At 41.1% G+C, this 14446-nt stretch overlaps 1 protein-coding gene across 1 annotated transcript; it reads left to right on the top strand.

The window, feature by feature from the left end:
- Positions 1–1485: 1485 nt before the first annotated feature.
- Positions 1486–14173, top strand: APOBEC1 (apolipoprotein B mRNA editing enzyme catalytic subunit 1). Its single transcript, XM_068701152.1, has 6 exons — positions 1486–5414; positions 6920–7129; positions 8289–8316; positions 8775–9163; positions 10902–11020; positions 13473–14173. Exons 2-6 carry the CDS (start codon positions 7108–7110, stop codon positions 13503–13505), a joined length of 591 nt encoding a protein of 196 aa, XP_068557253.1. The 5' UTR covers positions 1486–5414; positions 6920–7107; the 3' UTR covers positions 13506–14173.
- Positions 14174–14446: the final 273 nt, after the last annotated feature.

Consider the following 14446-nt stretch of genomic DNA (forward strand, 5'->3'; position numbering starts at 1 on the left):
GGCTCCCACTGACACTCTGTCTGTGGATTACCCAGGATTTCCATTTGATCTCAGGTCTGGGTTATTAGACCCTGCCTGAGCTATGGTACAATTGTGCTTGTCTCCAGCTCTGTGACACTGATGTCCAGGCCCATGTCCATGCTTAGCCATGGACACTGTTAATCTGACTTTCTGGGTTGACATCAGACCTGTCTTATCACTATAGACCATCCTGGTAATTGCTGGTCTGTGTGTGACCTTGGTTATTATCACAGGGATCATCCTGACCTAGGAGTTAACTGCCCTACTTGACCTAGGACCTGACTGGCCAGCAGGAACTTGCCTGAAGATCTGGACTGTTAGCTGATCCTGGCTGCTAGAGCTAGGCCTGCTCTAATCATTCTTTTTTGGGGTACAGTGGGACAGGACCTTGCTAGTGAGGCTCCTGCTCTGCTGGTTGCTTTACCTCTCTTGATGTGGCTTTTCATTCTTTAGGGGTAGCTGACCCTTGCTGTGACCTAGTAGGTGTCTGGCAAAACCTGCTGTGACCTGGTCAGGGAAAACAGCAGCTCTGGACTCCTGGTTAGTTGTTCAGGTTCTGATTACCTATAACACTGTGATGAAGTTTCTATTCCAGGCCATTCTTTCAAACCATATTTGCCTTGCAAAGCAATCTGAGGTCAAAAGGTAAGCCAGAAGTGACATCACGTTCGGGTCAGTTCTTAGCAGACTACTCTCTCTTCGGCGTGTGTGGGGAGAGAAAGGAAATGAAACACAGAATATTAGACTACATATAATGTAACAGCAAAAATAAACATAATAAATGGGACCTGACAGACCAAATATCAATGATGCAGCTGAGCAATATTTCTCAAGAGTAACTTAGAAATCAGAATTAGTCTCTCTTGAACTGGTAGAGGCAAAAGCCAAGCCATGAAACTCACGAATACTCTTGTTGCTGCCATAGTTGACTGAAACATCAACATTTGGCTGTGCAGCACAGAGGTATGAGACTAGGGAAAAGATCTGGAAACTGCTGGGTGGTGTTCTGTACTGAGATGTCTTGTTCTTATGTGAAGAGAAACAGAAGGGCCTGAATCCTGTATGTATGACACATTTATTGTCACTGTTATTCCTTTATTCACTGCGGCCTTTCTGTTCCCAGCTTGGGGCATGGAACTTCCTAATCTCCTGTAGATTGAAATTTGCACTCAAGCTCAGTCACTTACAGGCTGTGGATGGTAAGTATAGGGTTATATGTGACTGTATTTGAGATACACGTGTAGGCATATGCAAGCAGTAAGACTAGACAGCTGACTGGAACCAAAACAAAATCTAAATTTGGAATTTGTCTTTAAATAAACTTCTGTAGAGCAAAGCCTTTTTTTTTATGTTGTTTTTGCTGGATCCTCTGAGAGAAGAAAGCATCCAGTCTTGCCAAGAAAGAGCCCCAGCCTTTGCTGTCCGTGCTTTTTTTTTTTTTTTTGGTTGTTGTTGTTGTTTTTTAATTTTTAATTTTTAATTTTTATTTTTTCTTGTGAGAGAACTGTGGGTACAGCATTCTTGCAGTATTTGCAGATTTGGAGTCTGTAATACATGTATATATGCATGGACAGTGTGGTGATTACAGAAAGGAAAACAAAATAAATATAACTTAACCTGGCCTACTGTAGACAACACACCTCATCTTGACACCATCCAGCACCTCAGCAACTCTCCTTCACCTCATTCTGAATACCTGGCTACTATGGTCTGTTCAACTGTTCTCCACCTCCAGCCTAACCCTGGGTCCTGCCATACAACATGATTGCTGTTTTTGCCATGGTCTGCTTTCTAACTGGACAAAGGTGCCACTAGCTGTTGTCTTTCTTCTTACATCATTCCTGGGGAGACTCAGATCTGCCAGTTGCTGAAGAGGTTGGAGACCTTTCTCTCTGCCATCATCATCAATGTTTCAGCATTAACTTCAGCAGAAATGCCAGCACGCTCTGCATGAGTCACCCCACCCATGCATCTGGGTGGTCGCTTGGTGGCATCCCAGAGCTCTGAACAGGGAGCAGCTGAAGGTTTGTCTCACAGATTTGCTTTGGGAGCCCATCTCACCTCTGTTTCCTCATCTGCAGCCCCAGAAATGTTATGGCATCACCTTTTTTGCACTGCATACATTGCTACTGTGGGTCTGGTTAATCCAAGAAAAGTTTTCTTACCAGCTAATGACTATTTTCATGTATGAATCCTTGAACCTCAGCCATGGTGACTGGAGGTTGGGCGTCTCAGATTAAGCCTCTGCTGAAGGTGGATTGTGGAGTGGAGATTTGCTAAGGCAAAAGAGGTGCAGATGGATATGTTACCCATCCTGCAGCCCTGCCTGTCTGCAAGAAGAGCAGCAACTTTATTAACTTCAAAATCTACAATGTGTTAACTGTGGTAGTGAGATCTGGAGGGGCTTCCCTGCCAGCATCATGCGTGACTTGTCTAAGATGAGACCGTAAACTATGACAGGGAAAAGAGCTGAACCATTGTACTATAATTCCCTTGGTTTTCTAGTGTCACCTGGATTATTTGTACTCCCAGTTGCGAGGTCTTTCCATAGCAGCATCCTGACTGGGGAAAATCTAATCCATAGCCAAGACCAAGACTATTTGCATAGTTGGGGATGATTTTCAGATCACTTTCATATTTGGATGAGCATTTGCCGTTGACCCCACTGGGTATGCTCATATATATGTTTGAACTGTGACAATTCAGCTGGATTTTTTGATATAGGGTCTGCCTCTCCACCTTAATTTCCGCCTCATTTGTATTCCACTTCTGCCATCTACTGCTCACAAATACTACTTAGCCCCATATTCACTTTTGAATCCCTCACTTCCCTTAATATCTTCTCAGATGAGATGAATACAGTCCAAAACAAACACTGCACAGTTGGTGTTCCTCCTTGTTCCACTGACTGGCATGAGCAAAACAGTTTCAACCTGGGAAAAGGTTCCTGGGACCCATCACTTCAGCTACATTCCCTAAATCTCTTCCCTGGATGCATTATCTCACAGCAGCACCAGGTGTCCCCTGCTCTTGCACCACACACCACAAATGTTCAAGTCCAAAGCTACCACGACTGTTGATAGATGGCCCCCTGAAGATTGTCTTGCCTCTTCTGTGAGAAATATGACAAAGCACATACTGCTGCTTAAACAAGCAAGTTGCTATCTCACAGTCATACTTCATGCCAGTGACAGGAGAAGAGACTGTTTACAGAGCAGCATAGGGCCTGAAACATGAAAATCCTGGCAGAGCAACCCCATATCTCTTGTACCTTCTGAAGATCTCTTTAATGGTTTATCTGTGGATACTCAGGTTGGGTGGATTTCTAGTTTAACTGTAAATAACAGATTTTGTGATGGGTTAATTCCAGGAGGCAGCTAATCACTAAGCAGCTGATTTCTTCCCTCTCCCTGCACATTTTAGGGAGAGAATGAGAAGGGCAAAAGCAAGAGAACTCATGGGTTGATATGCAATTTAATAAGTGAAGGAAATCAAAACAAGACAAAACAACAACAAAACCCCCAAAAGACACAAAGGCAATCACTCCCCACCAGTATACTGATGCCCAGCTAATCTCTGAGGAACAGCAACTTTGGAAAAATTCTTCCTGAGTTTTTTGCTGAGTATACTGTTATATGACTCAGAAGATCCCTGTGGCGAGTTAAGGCCAAGTGTCCTGGCTGTGTCCCCTCCAAGCCTTTTGCCCACCCCCACCCTACTTACTGGGGGGCAGAATGAGAAGGCTTTGATGTTGTGGAAGCAGAGTTTAGCAATAGCTAAAACAAAGATGTATTAACAATGCTGTTTTTATCACCTGTCTATACCTCAGTGCCATATGGGCTGCTTTGATGAATATCAGCTCCATCTCAGCCAAACCAATACTGACAGTGTCCTTCCAATGGTTCTGATGTCTGGTTCTGATGGAGGTTTTACCTCCCATGGGAGCTAGAACTTACAGGTGATTTTTGGTGAGAGCTTAACAATACCTATGCCATTGAGCAGTTCCCGAGTGCTTGGAGAAGACATGATCCACACTGAAAGCTCACAGAGCTACTCTGAACGCTGTCTCTGATATGACAGAAGGAAAAGAACAGAAGAATCATTGCTTTCCCTCAAGTCCACCTGGTTTTGTCACCCTTCTGCTATTTAGAGCCCTGCCAGTTTTGTGATGACTGTATGCCAGACTCAGCCTCTCAAAGGGAGGGTGGATACTCTGATGTCCACCAGGTTTTCTTCTGGTATGTAGAGCTTATTGTTCTGCCAGTACTTTTACACAGCACATGCATTGAAATGAAGAGGCAGGCAGTAGGCAAAATCAGAAAGATAAAAATATAGTCCTTCTGTGGTGCAAAGTAGTGTACAATGATGGCAGGACTGCTCAGAGCAGAAAACCATAGTCCAAAGTACAGATACATTCACTTTTGGACTCTTTTTTTTAAATTTATTTATTTATTTATTTATTTATTTATGTTTTGTTAAGGTAACAAAAAGTATTACTGAAGTAAGCACACAGGTAAGTCCTTCCCACTAACCATCTGCCCTCAGCCTTGTCTTGGCCAAGGCTCTGCCCACACACCCTCATTGTTGGTTGTCATTCCACTTTGTTATTCAGAATTAGATTCATAAAGCTCACTGAGTAGTAGCAGGGTGTTAACAGTTATCTTAATCTGGTATGTTTTGATTGCCACGTACAGAAACTGAACGGGAGTCCCAGTAAAGTATGATTCTGCTGTGTAACCTGCAGTTAGAGAAAATGAAAGCAAAGATCTGGAGAGGTAAAAAGACCTCCGGGTGGATGTCCTTATCCACCTCTGGGTAGATGTCCTTGCAGGTCTGACTGTTAAACTCAAATGCTTCTAAGATTGTTTTTATTTGCATTTTTTTCATTATTATGCTCATATGCTTCTAAGGATGTATATTTGTGTGTTTTTATTTGCATTATTGTGTTATTATTCATACATATGTATGTAAATAGCTGTGTGTACTCATGCATATATATTCATACACAGAGTCATGTTTTAGCCCTTTTTAAATGTGAAGTTCACAGTATAAATCTAACAAACAAACAAAAGCAAAACCAACTGTTTTTTTCTTTCCATAGAAATGTAGATATCTTCTGAGAAAACTCCATTAAACCCAAACATATAGTGGATGTTATTTTACGGTCAAATGCTCCAGCAACAGAATCTGCACTTAAACTAACACAAAATTTGCCATTGCAAATTGATTCCAGGAGGCAGCTTGTAAATGGGGATTGAGACCTAAGCCTCTGTGGCACAAGATCTGAACTTCCAGTCACATTTAAGTTTTGAATTCCTCCTTGCTTCCAGGCTTCCACCTGCTGATTCTCATCTCTTTCCAGTAAATCATTCATTCAAAAATGTCATGCAAAGGTAAGAATCAAAGCTCAGGACCTTGTAAAATCCCTAGGGATTTACAAAGTACGAACTTGGCTGATTCAAACCCCGCATCTTTTTGTTGTCTGTGGTATCTGATCTAATTTTCCTTCTTATGCGTTCTTATTTCTTCTCCCTAACCTGTCTTTCTTAATTTCTTCCATATCTTTCCCTTTCCCTTTTCTATGACTTCTATTTATGTCTTTTTTTTTTTTTTTTCTGAATAAAATTGTTCAGTGTGATGCTGGAGTCAGTGTTATCAAATATACACCTTGGGTTTCAACTGTCAAATAAGCCAAGAGACTTCTGAGAAAAAATACATGCCATGTGCCTGTACTCTCAAATCACACCTGCTTAGTAAAATAAATTAGGGGAATAGTACATCCAGTAGACACCATTTCTGTAATATGATCATGTTGTAGTATTCTCATGCTGATATCTGTTTCCTGGGAGACATCCGCAGGGAGTTAGTTCCCTGTCACTCTTATATTAATATTACTATGAAGATGTAAGGAACCTGGTGGGTAAAAAAGTCGTTAATGAATGTATGCCCACCACTGTGTGCCCTTTGCACTATCTTCCTCCAAAACGCATTTTTATGTTCAGGAGGTATGTGTAGGGGGTCAATGGTTGTTTTTTCAAAACCCCATTTACTGGAGTGGGTGAGATATATTCAGATGCTGCCCGTAGCTCAGCATTTTGCAAATCATCTTCATGTTTACCTCTAACATTATCTTAAGCAACTTCTGTAAGGTGAAATAATTGAAAGTATGAGAAATTGGAAAAAAATATTTTGCTTATATTTAAGTAAATATGAGGTTTAGTCAGAATGTACCACAAAAATGTTGAAGGGCAGTATTGATGGTAAAACATGGCATGACCATAGCTGGCACTTCCACCTGGGAGGCCTCAGATGACAGAACACTGATGTCCCCCCTGCACTGTTCACTGTAACTGCAACCATCATTTTTCATTGCTGTTATATACCTGGCACTGTTTGTTCAGAAGATCTGATGGGCCATATATGTAAAAATAGCTACTGTTTGTGTTTTATCTCAGCAAATACAATAAAATAATTTCTTGACACAGCAAAAAGGACAAACAACTGCAATAGAGAGAAACACCTCAAACAATGTATTTGTTGTTTCAATGTTATATATGCTAATAAACCCTCATGAAAAAGAGATGAGGTGACACAATATTCTTTTAATTTCCTTCTCAGTGGTAGATATTTACAAATATGCATTTGTAAATTGAGATGCCTTGTTTGACTTGCAAAAACGTGTCTTGATTAGTAGCAGCGCTTAGTAACAGTGCCACAGGAAACATAGAGAAAACGAATCCAGAAGAGCTGTTTTTCTTACCTGGGACTAGTGGTAATAAAGAGAGAAATTTCAGTCTTGCACAGTAAAAATATCTCACCTGATGGTTTCAGCTTCTGGCAGGTGACCTTATCTACATACCCAGATTCACTTATGAATGGGGCTCACCCTCCTTTGCAGGGTGAAACTTCTTTCACCCAGTGAAGAAGTTTACTCGCGTCAGAGCAAGTCACTATGAGGAAACATTCAGCTAAGTGACGTTGCAGACATCCAAAGTCCAATCTGCAAGAATAGAAACTGAAATAAACACGAGACTAATAAAAGGATACCCGTCGCCCAAGAGGCTATAGACAGATACAGAAATATCAATGGCAGCTGTTAGCGATAGAGGTAAGTACACCTATGTGTAAAGTGGGCCTATTTCTACATATTCAGTGTAGATGCTTACTTTAGTTGTATCTAAGGTACTGGTGAGTACAGAAAACTGCGTGTGTTGGCAAAGGAGACAGTTGTGGATCTTCTTGTGCGACCTCTTTCAATGTGTTACTCTGTCTTGAGTCTTAGGTTGAGCTTCAAAATACCAATGTCTCATTGTGTCAACCCTGATCTGTGTTAGACAAGAAAAATTTGAATCGCCAAAGACCTCTCAGTGTGCAAAGACATCCCAAAGGCAATTATTAATGGAACAAATTTTTTTTTTTTTTCACCTGTCTTGTTTCCAACGCAAGAACCACCTAGAAAATGCCTTTTAAAGAATTGATGCCACTAGGCTGTGTAAGGAGCTGACCAGGTCTCTGTTAATGAAGAACACTATCAGATTCATGCTGAAATGTAATTTGAATGCATGTGTTTCATAATTCCCCATCTCAAAGACCTAAGGTATATGGAAAAGTGCCTTTCATATCTTATTTGAAAATAAATTAACTCTCTTTCCTCCAGTAAAATGAAGGTTCTAAAATTCTTAAGTTTGGCATGGATGGGCTTTTGCAGAAGAAACCCTAATCTGGGAAGGGCTGAGTGATTCATAGGGTCAAACGTCTTTGCTGCCATGAAAGTCAAAATGTATATATAAACAGACAGGTTGGTGGTACTACCCCATAGGTATTGGAAATCACCTGCCTTTCTGCAGTTTTTTTTCTTGGCACTGGTATTTTCCAGCTTTTGAGAAAGTCTCATATTAAGAAAAGAGATTGTCATGAGTACCAATGGGAAACTAGTTCATGTTTTGCCTAGCAGAACTGATTTGGAAAATAGAAAGTGAGAAGAGATCTGATTCTACTCTTTGATTTGTCAGACAAAAGCAGATGCAATACTGATGATATCACTGAAGTTAAAAATGGTTGATATCACAGTATACAATAATGTGTTAAAGCGCGTAAAGTTTCACATACAGAATAGTTTAAATGACCAAGTTTAGCTCCCAAGAAGAAATCCACCACTCCTGGATCCCAGAATGGGTGTACAGGTATTACTTATTAAGCCCTTTTATATAAAAGAGATAGGATGTGTAGAGGAGATTTCATTTTCTGAACAAATCTTTTCTGCATAGGTCGTGCACCCAGACAGAACAACCAAAGGTAAGACATATTGTTCTATCTTATCAGGCTGCCTGGGCTCATGGAATTTTCCAGAGACAGACAAGACTACGAAGACTTGCAACTTGTTTTCTTCTCACTGTTCCTTTCCCTCATCTTCCTTTTCAGTTGTCTCACTGCTTTGAACAGTGTTGATCTCAGCATGATGTTGGCCAGTCATGGCTCACGCCGCCAACATCTCTAAATGAGGTGTTTCACCTTTCTCAGTGCTGTGGGTTTTTCACCAGAATCACTCTAGGGGAATCATTCTGGGGTCTTCATCTCATTCCAGATTTAGATCACTAGATTGTAGCATTTTTCAAGCTACTCCTTTGTTATGGAAAAGGCTGAGAATGGGAATAAGCATTGGCTGATGCCACACAGAGCGGGCAGTGCACAGTGTGACCAAACATCACTGAAATATTGGGGTCATAGAGGCACTGCTGATACTTTTATTTCAGGTGGAAGATGCAGCCAGATGACTTCAAATCAAACTATTTGCCTTCCCAACACCCAAAGGTCGTGTACTTGATGTATGCAATCAAGTGGCGCAGAGGTACCGTCTGGAGGGGTTGGTGCTCAAACAATCCTACCCAACACGCTGAAGTCAACTTCTTGGAAAATTGCTTCAAGCCCTTGTCATCAGCTTCTTGCTCTATCACCTGGGTCTTATCTACTACCCCCTGTGGGAAGTGCTCCAAAAGAATTCTGGAGTTCCTGAGGATACACCCCAATGTAACCCTGAAAATATTCGCAGCCAAGATTTTCAAACATCTGGATATTCGTAACCGGCAAGGTCTCAGGAACCTGACAGAGAAAGGAGTCATCATACGTATTATGAGTCCTGCAGGTAACCCAACTACTCCTCATCTTTGTCTGGGTGTACACCAAAACCTATGGGATTATATCCACTACCAGCAGTTGTACTTTGTAGTAGTGTGGATGACTGGTATTGGGAACAACTGGTGAGTGCCCATATGCTGCTTTCTTCTGCTTTATTTCTTTCCCAATCCCAAACAGCTGTAGGACCACCATGGTCATTTCCTCTTGCCAAACGTGAACTAGGAAAGTTATGTCATTCTCTAGCCATCCATGTCTTCATTATATACAATGTGAAACCCTCGCAGGAATATCTTTCCTGTCTGTCTTAGCATATATATGCACATCAGTTTACTAACTGCGCCTAGTAAAGAGATCCTCTTGATAGCTGGAGAAGAGGAGACCCATCATAAGGAGACTCAGATTATGCATCACATACTATAAATGTGTCTTTTGCACCTGTGTTTTTTGTATATCTTGCTTGACTCTTGATGTTTGATTAAAAAAAAAAAAAGTCTAGACAAGTAGCTCACAGAAAGGAAAGTACATTTGAAAAGATGAATTCCACATACATGTCTGGATAGTTATTACTGTAGTGTGCAGCTACAAAACCTACCAAGTCAAACGTAAACTTTAAGGACATTGTTTATCTTTGGGAACCTGTCCCTGGGATTATGCCACCAGAGCACTGAAAGAAGCTCTGGCTATCCTGTCAACACTAAGATAAATAGAAAACTGTTAATCTTGATAAATGTTAGGGTGTTCACATCAGGTTTTCCCTGACCATAAAGATAAGTCAGACAGACTCATGAATGAAGCAATAAGTTTATTATCTGAATCTTCCGTGATCAAGATCCAGGTTGCCAAAAGGTGTGCCTGAAAAATCCAGATTGCACATGCCACTTTCCTTTGCAGTTGTTCCCTGCAGCCTGTCTTTCACAGATTCTTTCTCTCCTGGCCGAGGTTCTCTGGCCTTATGCCCTTATGTGGTATCTGTGGTATGGGTTGCCTAAGCCACTTTAGTGATTTCTGTCTGGTAATTCCCCTTTTTGGACATGTTGCTATTTCAATAGTTTTGGTTCCCCTTTCCACTAACTTATTTGTGTAGTTGCAGGTCATTGTTGGGCCCTTGCATGAATGCCTGCAGATGAATATCTTTCCCTTGTCCTTTACCGTTGCCTTACTGAGAAAACATTGACTCACTGATATTTCTGAAGAAAGAACTAGGCTGGAAAGACCTGGCTGGCAGCTAAGCACCACACAGCTGTTTGCTCACCCTCCCCCCTCCCTCTCTGGGTTGGGGGAGAGAGCCAGAAAGAAATGAAAGCCTGTGGGTTGATATAAAAACAGTATATCAGGATGGAGAAGAAAGGAAAGGAAAATAATAATAATAATGATAATAATAATAGCACTAGTATTAATAATGTGTATGAAACAAGTGATGCACGATGCAGTTGCTCACCACCCGCTGACTGATGCCCAACCTAACCCCAAGCAGCTGCCCCCCCCCACCCTGGCTAGCCACCCCTATATATTGTTTAGCATGACCCCGTATGGTCAGAGGACAGAGCAAGAAGCTGAAAAGTCCTTGGCTTGGTGTAAGCACTGCTCTGCAACAATTAAAACATTAGTGTGTTATCAGCACTCTTCTCATCCTAAATCCCAAACAGAGCACCCTACCAGCTACTAGGAGGAAAATTAACTCTATCCTAGCCAAAACCAGGACTGCATGTCTTTCAACAGGAGTGACTGTATATTCCTTTTCTCAGATTACAGTTCCAGCTGGAAAAGATTTGTTGCGTACCAACATGGAGAAGAAGATTATTGGCCCTGGAATTTCATTCTGCACATCCTTCTGAACTGCATAGAGCTACACCGTATCATTTTGGTTAGTAGCCACTTTAAAGAAAAGGCTGAGAGCTAAAATAATGCAAAGTCCTAGACAAATGAACTTTGCAGAACCCTGGCAATGGTGTTAGCAGAAACTATAGTAGGAAAAATTGGCATGGATTTGGTGCTGCATAAAAAAAAGGCCAAGTGGCAAGAGATTTCCAAGGACTTTGCTGATACATTGTGCCTTTGTTTATGGCCAGGAATAGAGAAGGGAGTTAGAAACACTCACAGTTTGATACTAAGGAAAGGGTAAATTATTTCAACTTTTTACATGGATCAATTAGAATATGTTCTCTTGCAGCTTACTGGATCTACTTGATACTAAAAGCTCATTCATCTGTGTAAACATGATTCAAGTACACTCTTCTAGTCCCTCAGGATAAGTCTACTGATTTCAATGGAGTTCTGAGTGTGTCCAAAAGCCCAGCTGTGTGGATTCACTTTCAGAGCTTACATATAAGATTATCATATGACTGTGATCTGCATTCCCTACTAGCTGTTTCGTAACTACAGAAGTTGTTTGCACAGTCTGATATCCCACTACACAAGAGAGAGTAACTGGTCAACTGAACAGGAGAGAAGAGCAGGACTGGAGATAAACTCCCAGCTCAGCCATCCTTTATGGGACAAGTTAGTTCTTGTTTGAACTGTTCCCTGTATGTAAAATGGGGGTAACTGAATGGACAGCAAAAGACAGAGGAAGAGATGCACAGAACTGCATAATACAGACAGGGACTTGAAGTGTAGGAGGAGGAAAATTAACCTGTTTATAAGTTGCTATAAATGTATTTTTTATTTCTGAACAAGGAAAAGTTAAACATTGGACTCCATTTCAGTTCCATCCACCCCAAAATTTACATGGGTCACTGAATATCTCAGGACCCATCCTTCTCAATTCTAACTGTATGACTAAGAAGTTCAGGTAACAGGGGATGCTGTCAATGGCATTGTCCAGTCAGTCAGCTAACCTAACAAAGTAGTTAATGCAATGTAACTGTTTAGGAGATACTTTCCTTTGGCTTTGAGCTTTCCTCAGTCTCCTAATGCCTGAGATTAAATAGTTTAGCAGATCATACACAGTTAAACGCATAGTATGTTGCTTACCAGAGATATGAACAGAGCTGTCTGCTACATCCCTGTGAGTAACTGGAAAAAACAGCAGATTCAGCAGTTCTCTAGGCAGCTGTACAAGCTGAATACGGCCTTCAGGTCTCAGGTCTTAGTTTCAAAGAACCAGCTAATAAATGACCTGGCTCTCCCTGCGCCCCTGGCTACCATGCTGGTTACTGAGGAGCCCTGCTGGCTGGGAAGCTTGCACTAGGATACTTAAGCTAAAAGTAAAGCACTTGCTCAGCTGCTTTGCTCATTCAGACAAACTCAAGCCAGCCATGAAATCAAGGTGAATGGGATCCATTACCAGTAACTCTGACTAACCAGCAACTCCCTGCAGAAAGAACAGGAAGTTGTATATGGTCAGTGCTTGTGAACGCCCAGCCACATTATACTAACTGTGCTGACAGTTCAGGTATGTCTCATTGACCATTGCCAGCTCACGCTATCCTTGGGGCAGAGAAAAACTACCTGAGCACAGAGGTGTAATGAGGAGAGTGAGTTCCAGACATGCTCCTGACAAATACACTGACTCTTGTGTCAAGTTCTGGGCTTCCTAACAAGGGCACTTAGAAACCAGAGAGGGTTCAGAGGAGTATCATCACTGTAACAGCCAGGGGACTGAAGCACTTGCCCTACAAGGAGACTGCATTTATATACATATATTTATAAATATACGATATGTATTTTCTAGAATATATCTACAAGGAAATATTTTTGTTCCACCTCAAGAAGGTTAAATGGGATCTTATTGCAGTTTTCCACTACATAAAGGCAAAAACGACAGAGTCAGACTCTCCTTAAATCTTCACAGATGGAAAATGAGGCAACAGGTGTGAGCTTCAGCAAGGGAAAGTCCAACCAGACAGAAGGAAAAAGCCTCCTGGTGACAGTGGTATTGTACTGGTAACAGGTGCCGAGAGAGGATGTCAGATATTCATCCACCGAGACACTGACGACTTTCCTGGGAAAGGTTCTCAGCTGCCTGACTTGGAGTTAGGGGACCTCTAGGGGACCTTCCTAAGTCAAATAATTCTGTTTTTCTACTGGATCTGCCCCCACTTCCCTTGGTTTCAGCTAAGCAATCTGTTACCTTCTAAATGCTTCTTTTTCTGAGTAGGAGGCCTTTTTAGGAGGGGTTTATACTGCACATAAATTCTGGGGTGTTATCCTGTTGTATGGAAAGCTGTGTCCCAAGGTAGATTCTCTGACATTGTGATGGCGGATCAGAGTGAACTCTTGGAACTGATGCTGTATTTTCAAACTCCATATCATGTTGAAGAGACTAAAGCTTTTGGCATCTAGCTGTTAATATTCATATTTCTGTCCTCTTTTAGGGGCTTCCTCCAGTGTTAAACCTTGAATACTAGCACCAGCAGCATGCTTACAAGTTCACTTTGTGCACCACAGCACTACCTACAACACTGGAGAAGCCGATTCTTGGCAGTCCTACTACAGTTTTGAATGATGAAGTTTCATACTGTCACTATAAAAGGCCTTTACACCCAGAAGGCTGGGCATTGCTAAATATTGCTAAATATTGGACACAGCAGAAGGAACATTTCCTGTGGACAAGAAATTATTGGGAAGTTCAGATGATGCGGCCAGGCAACAAGGTTACAGTGTTCTGCATCTTTATAGTCCAGTGTGGATGGGAATCATACCACAGGATGAAGTCTTTCAGGTCTGCTGATTCTGCAGTCAGATTCTATGAATACTATCTTGAGAGGCCAGCAAATAATATTTTTTTCATGATCATTTGTTCTATAGATTTAATCAGAGCAGAGCATTGTTTTTGAGAATTTCTTATGAAGGTCACTTCCATGACTGTGTGTGTAAATTTCAGAAAATACCTCATGATATAACATTACAATTTTTCTTATATTATGATTATATTACTGCTTTTATTACAATATAATACAATTATATTACAAAGTATTTTATATATATATATATATATATTTATGTATTTATTCTCCCTATGTAGAAACAACAGAATAAACGGAAAATGTCAACTCAAGAAATTTTGTCTTTCTCATTCAGCTCCTGTTCACAAATTCTTTCACATTCTGGAGTCCTAGGTGTTCATTGCAAACTGAGAGAACATGTGGAGAACTGTAAAAAGTCTCTGAATTTCCAAAAGAAAGCACTGAGTGGAATGGTGAGGTAGGAGATATAGAAAGATCTAAGCTATCTCTAAGGGCAGGAGACAAAAAGAAGATGCAGGCGTGTTAGGCATTTCTGTAGTTTGTAGTTTGCAGTTTGCACTGGAAATAATGAAAGACATCTGAGTGAACCATGCTGGGAGACC

Source organism: Anas acuta, chromosome 1 (genome assembly GCF_963932015.1).
Source record: "Anas acuta chromosome 1, bAnaAcu1.1, whole genome shotgun sequence".
Classification (NCBI taxonomy): domain Eukaryota; kingdom Metazoa; phylum Chordata; class Aves; order Anseriformes; family Anatidae; genus Anas; species Anas acuta.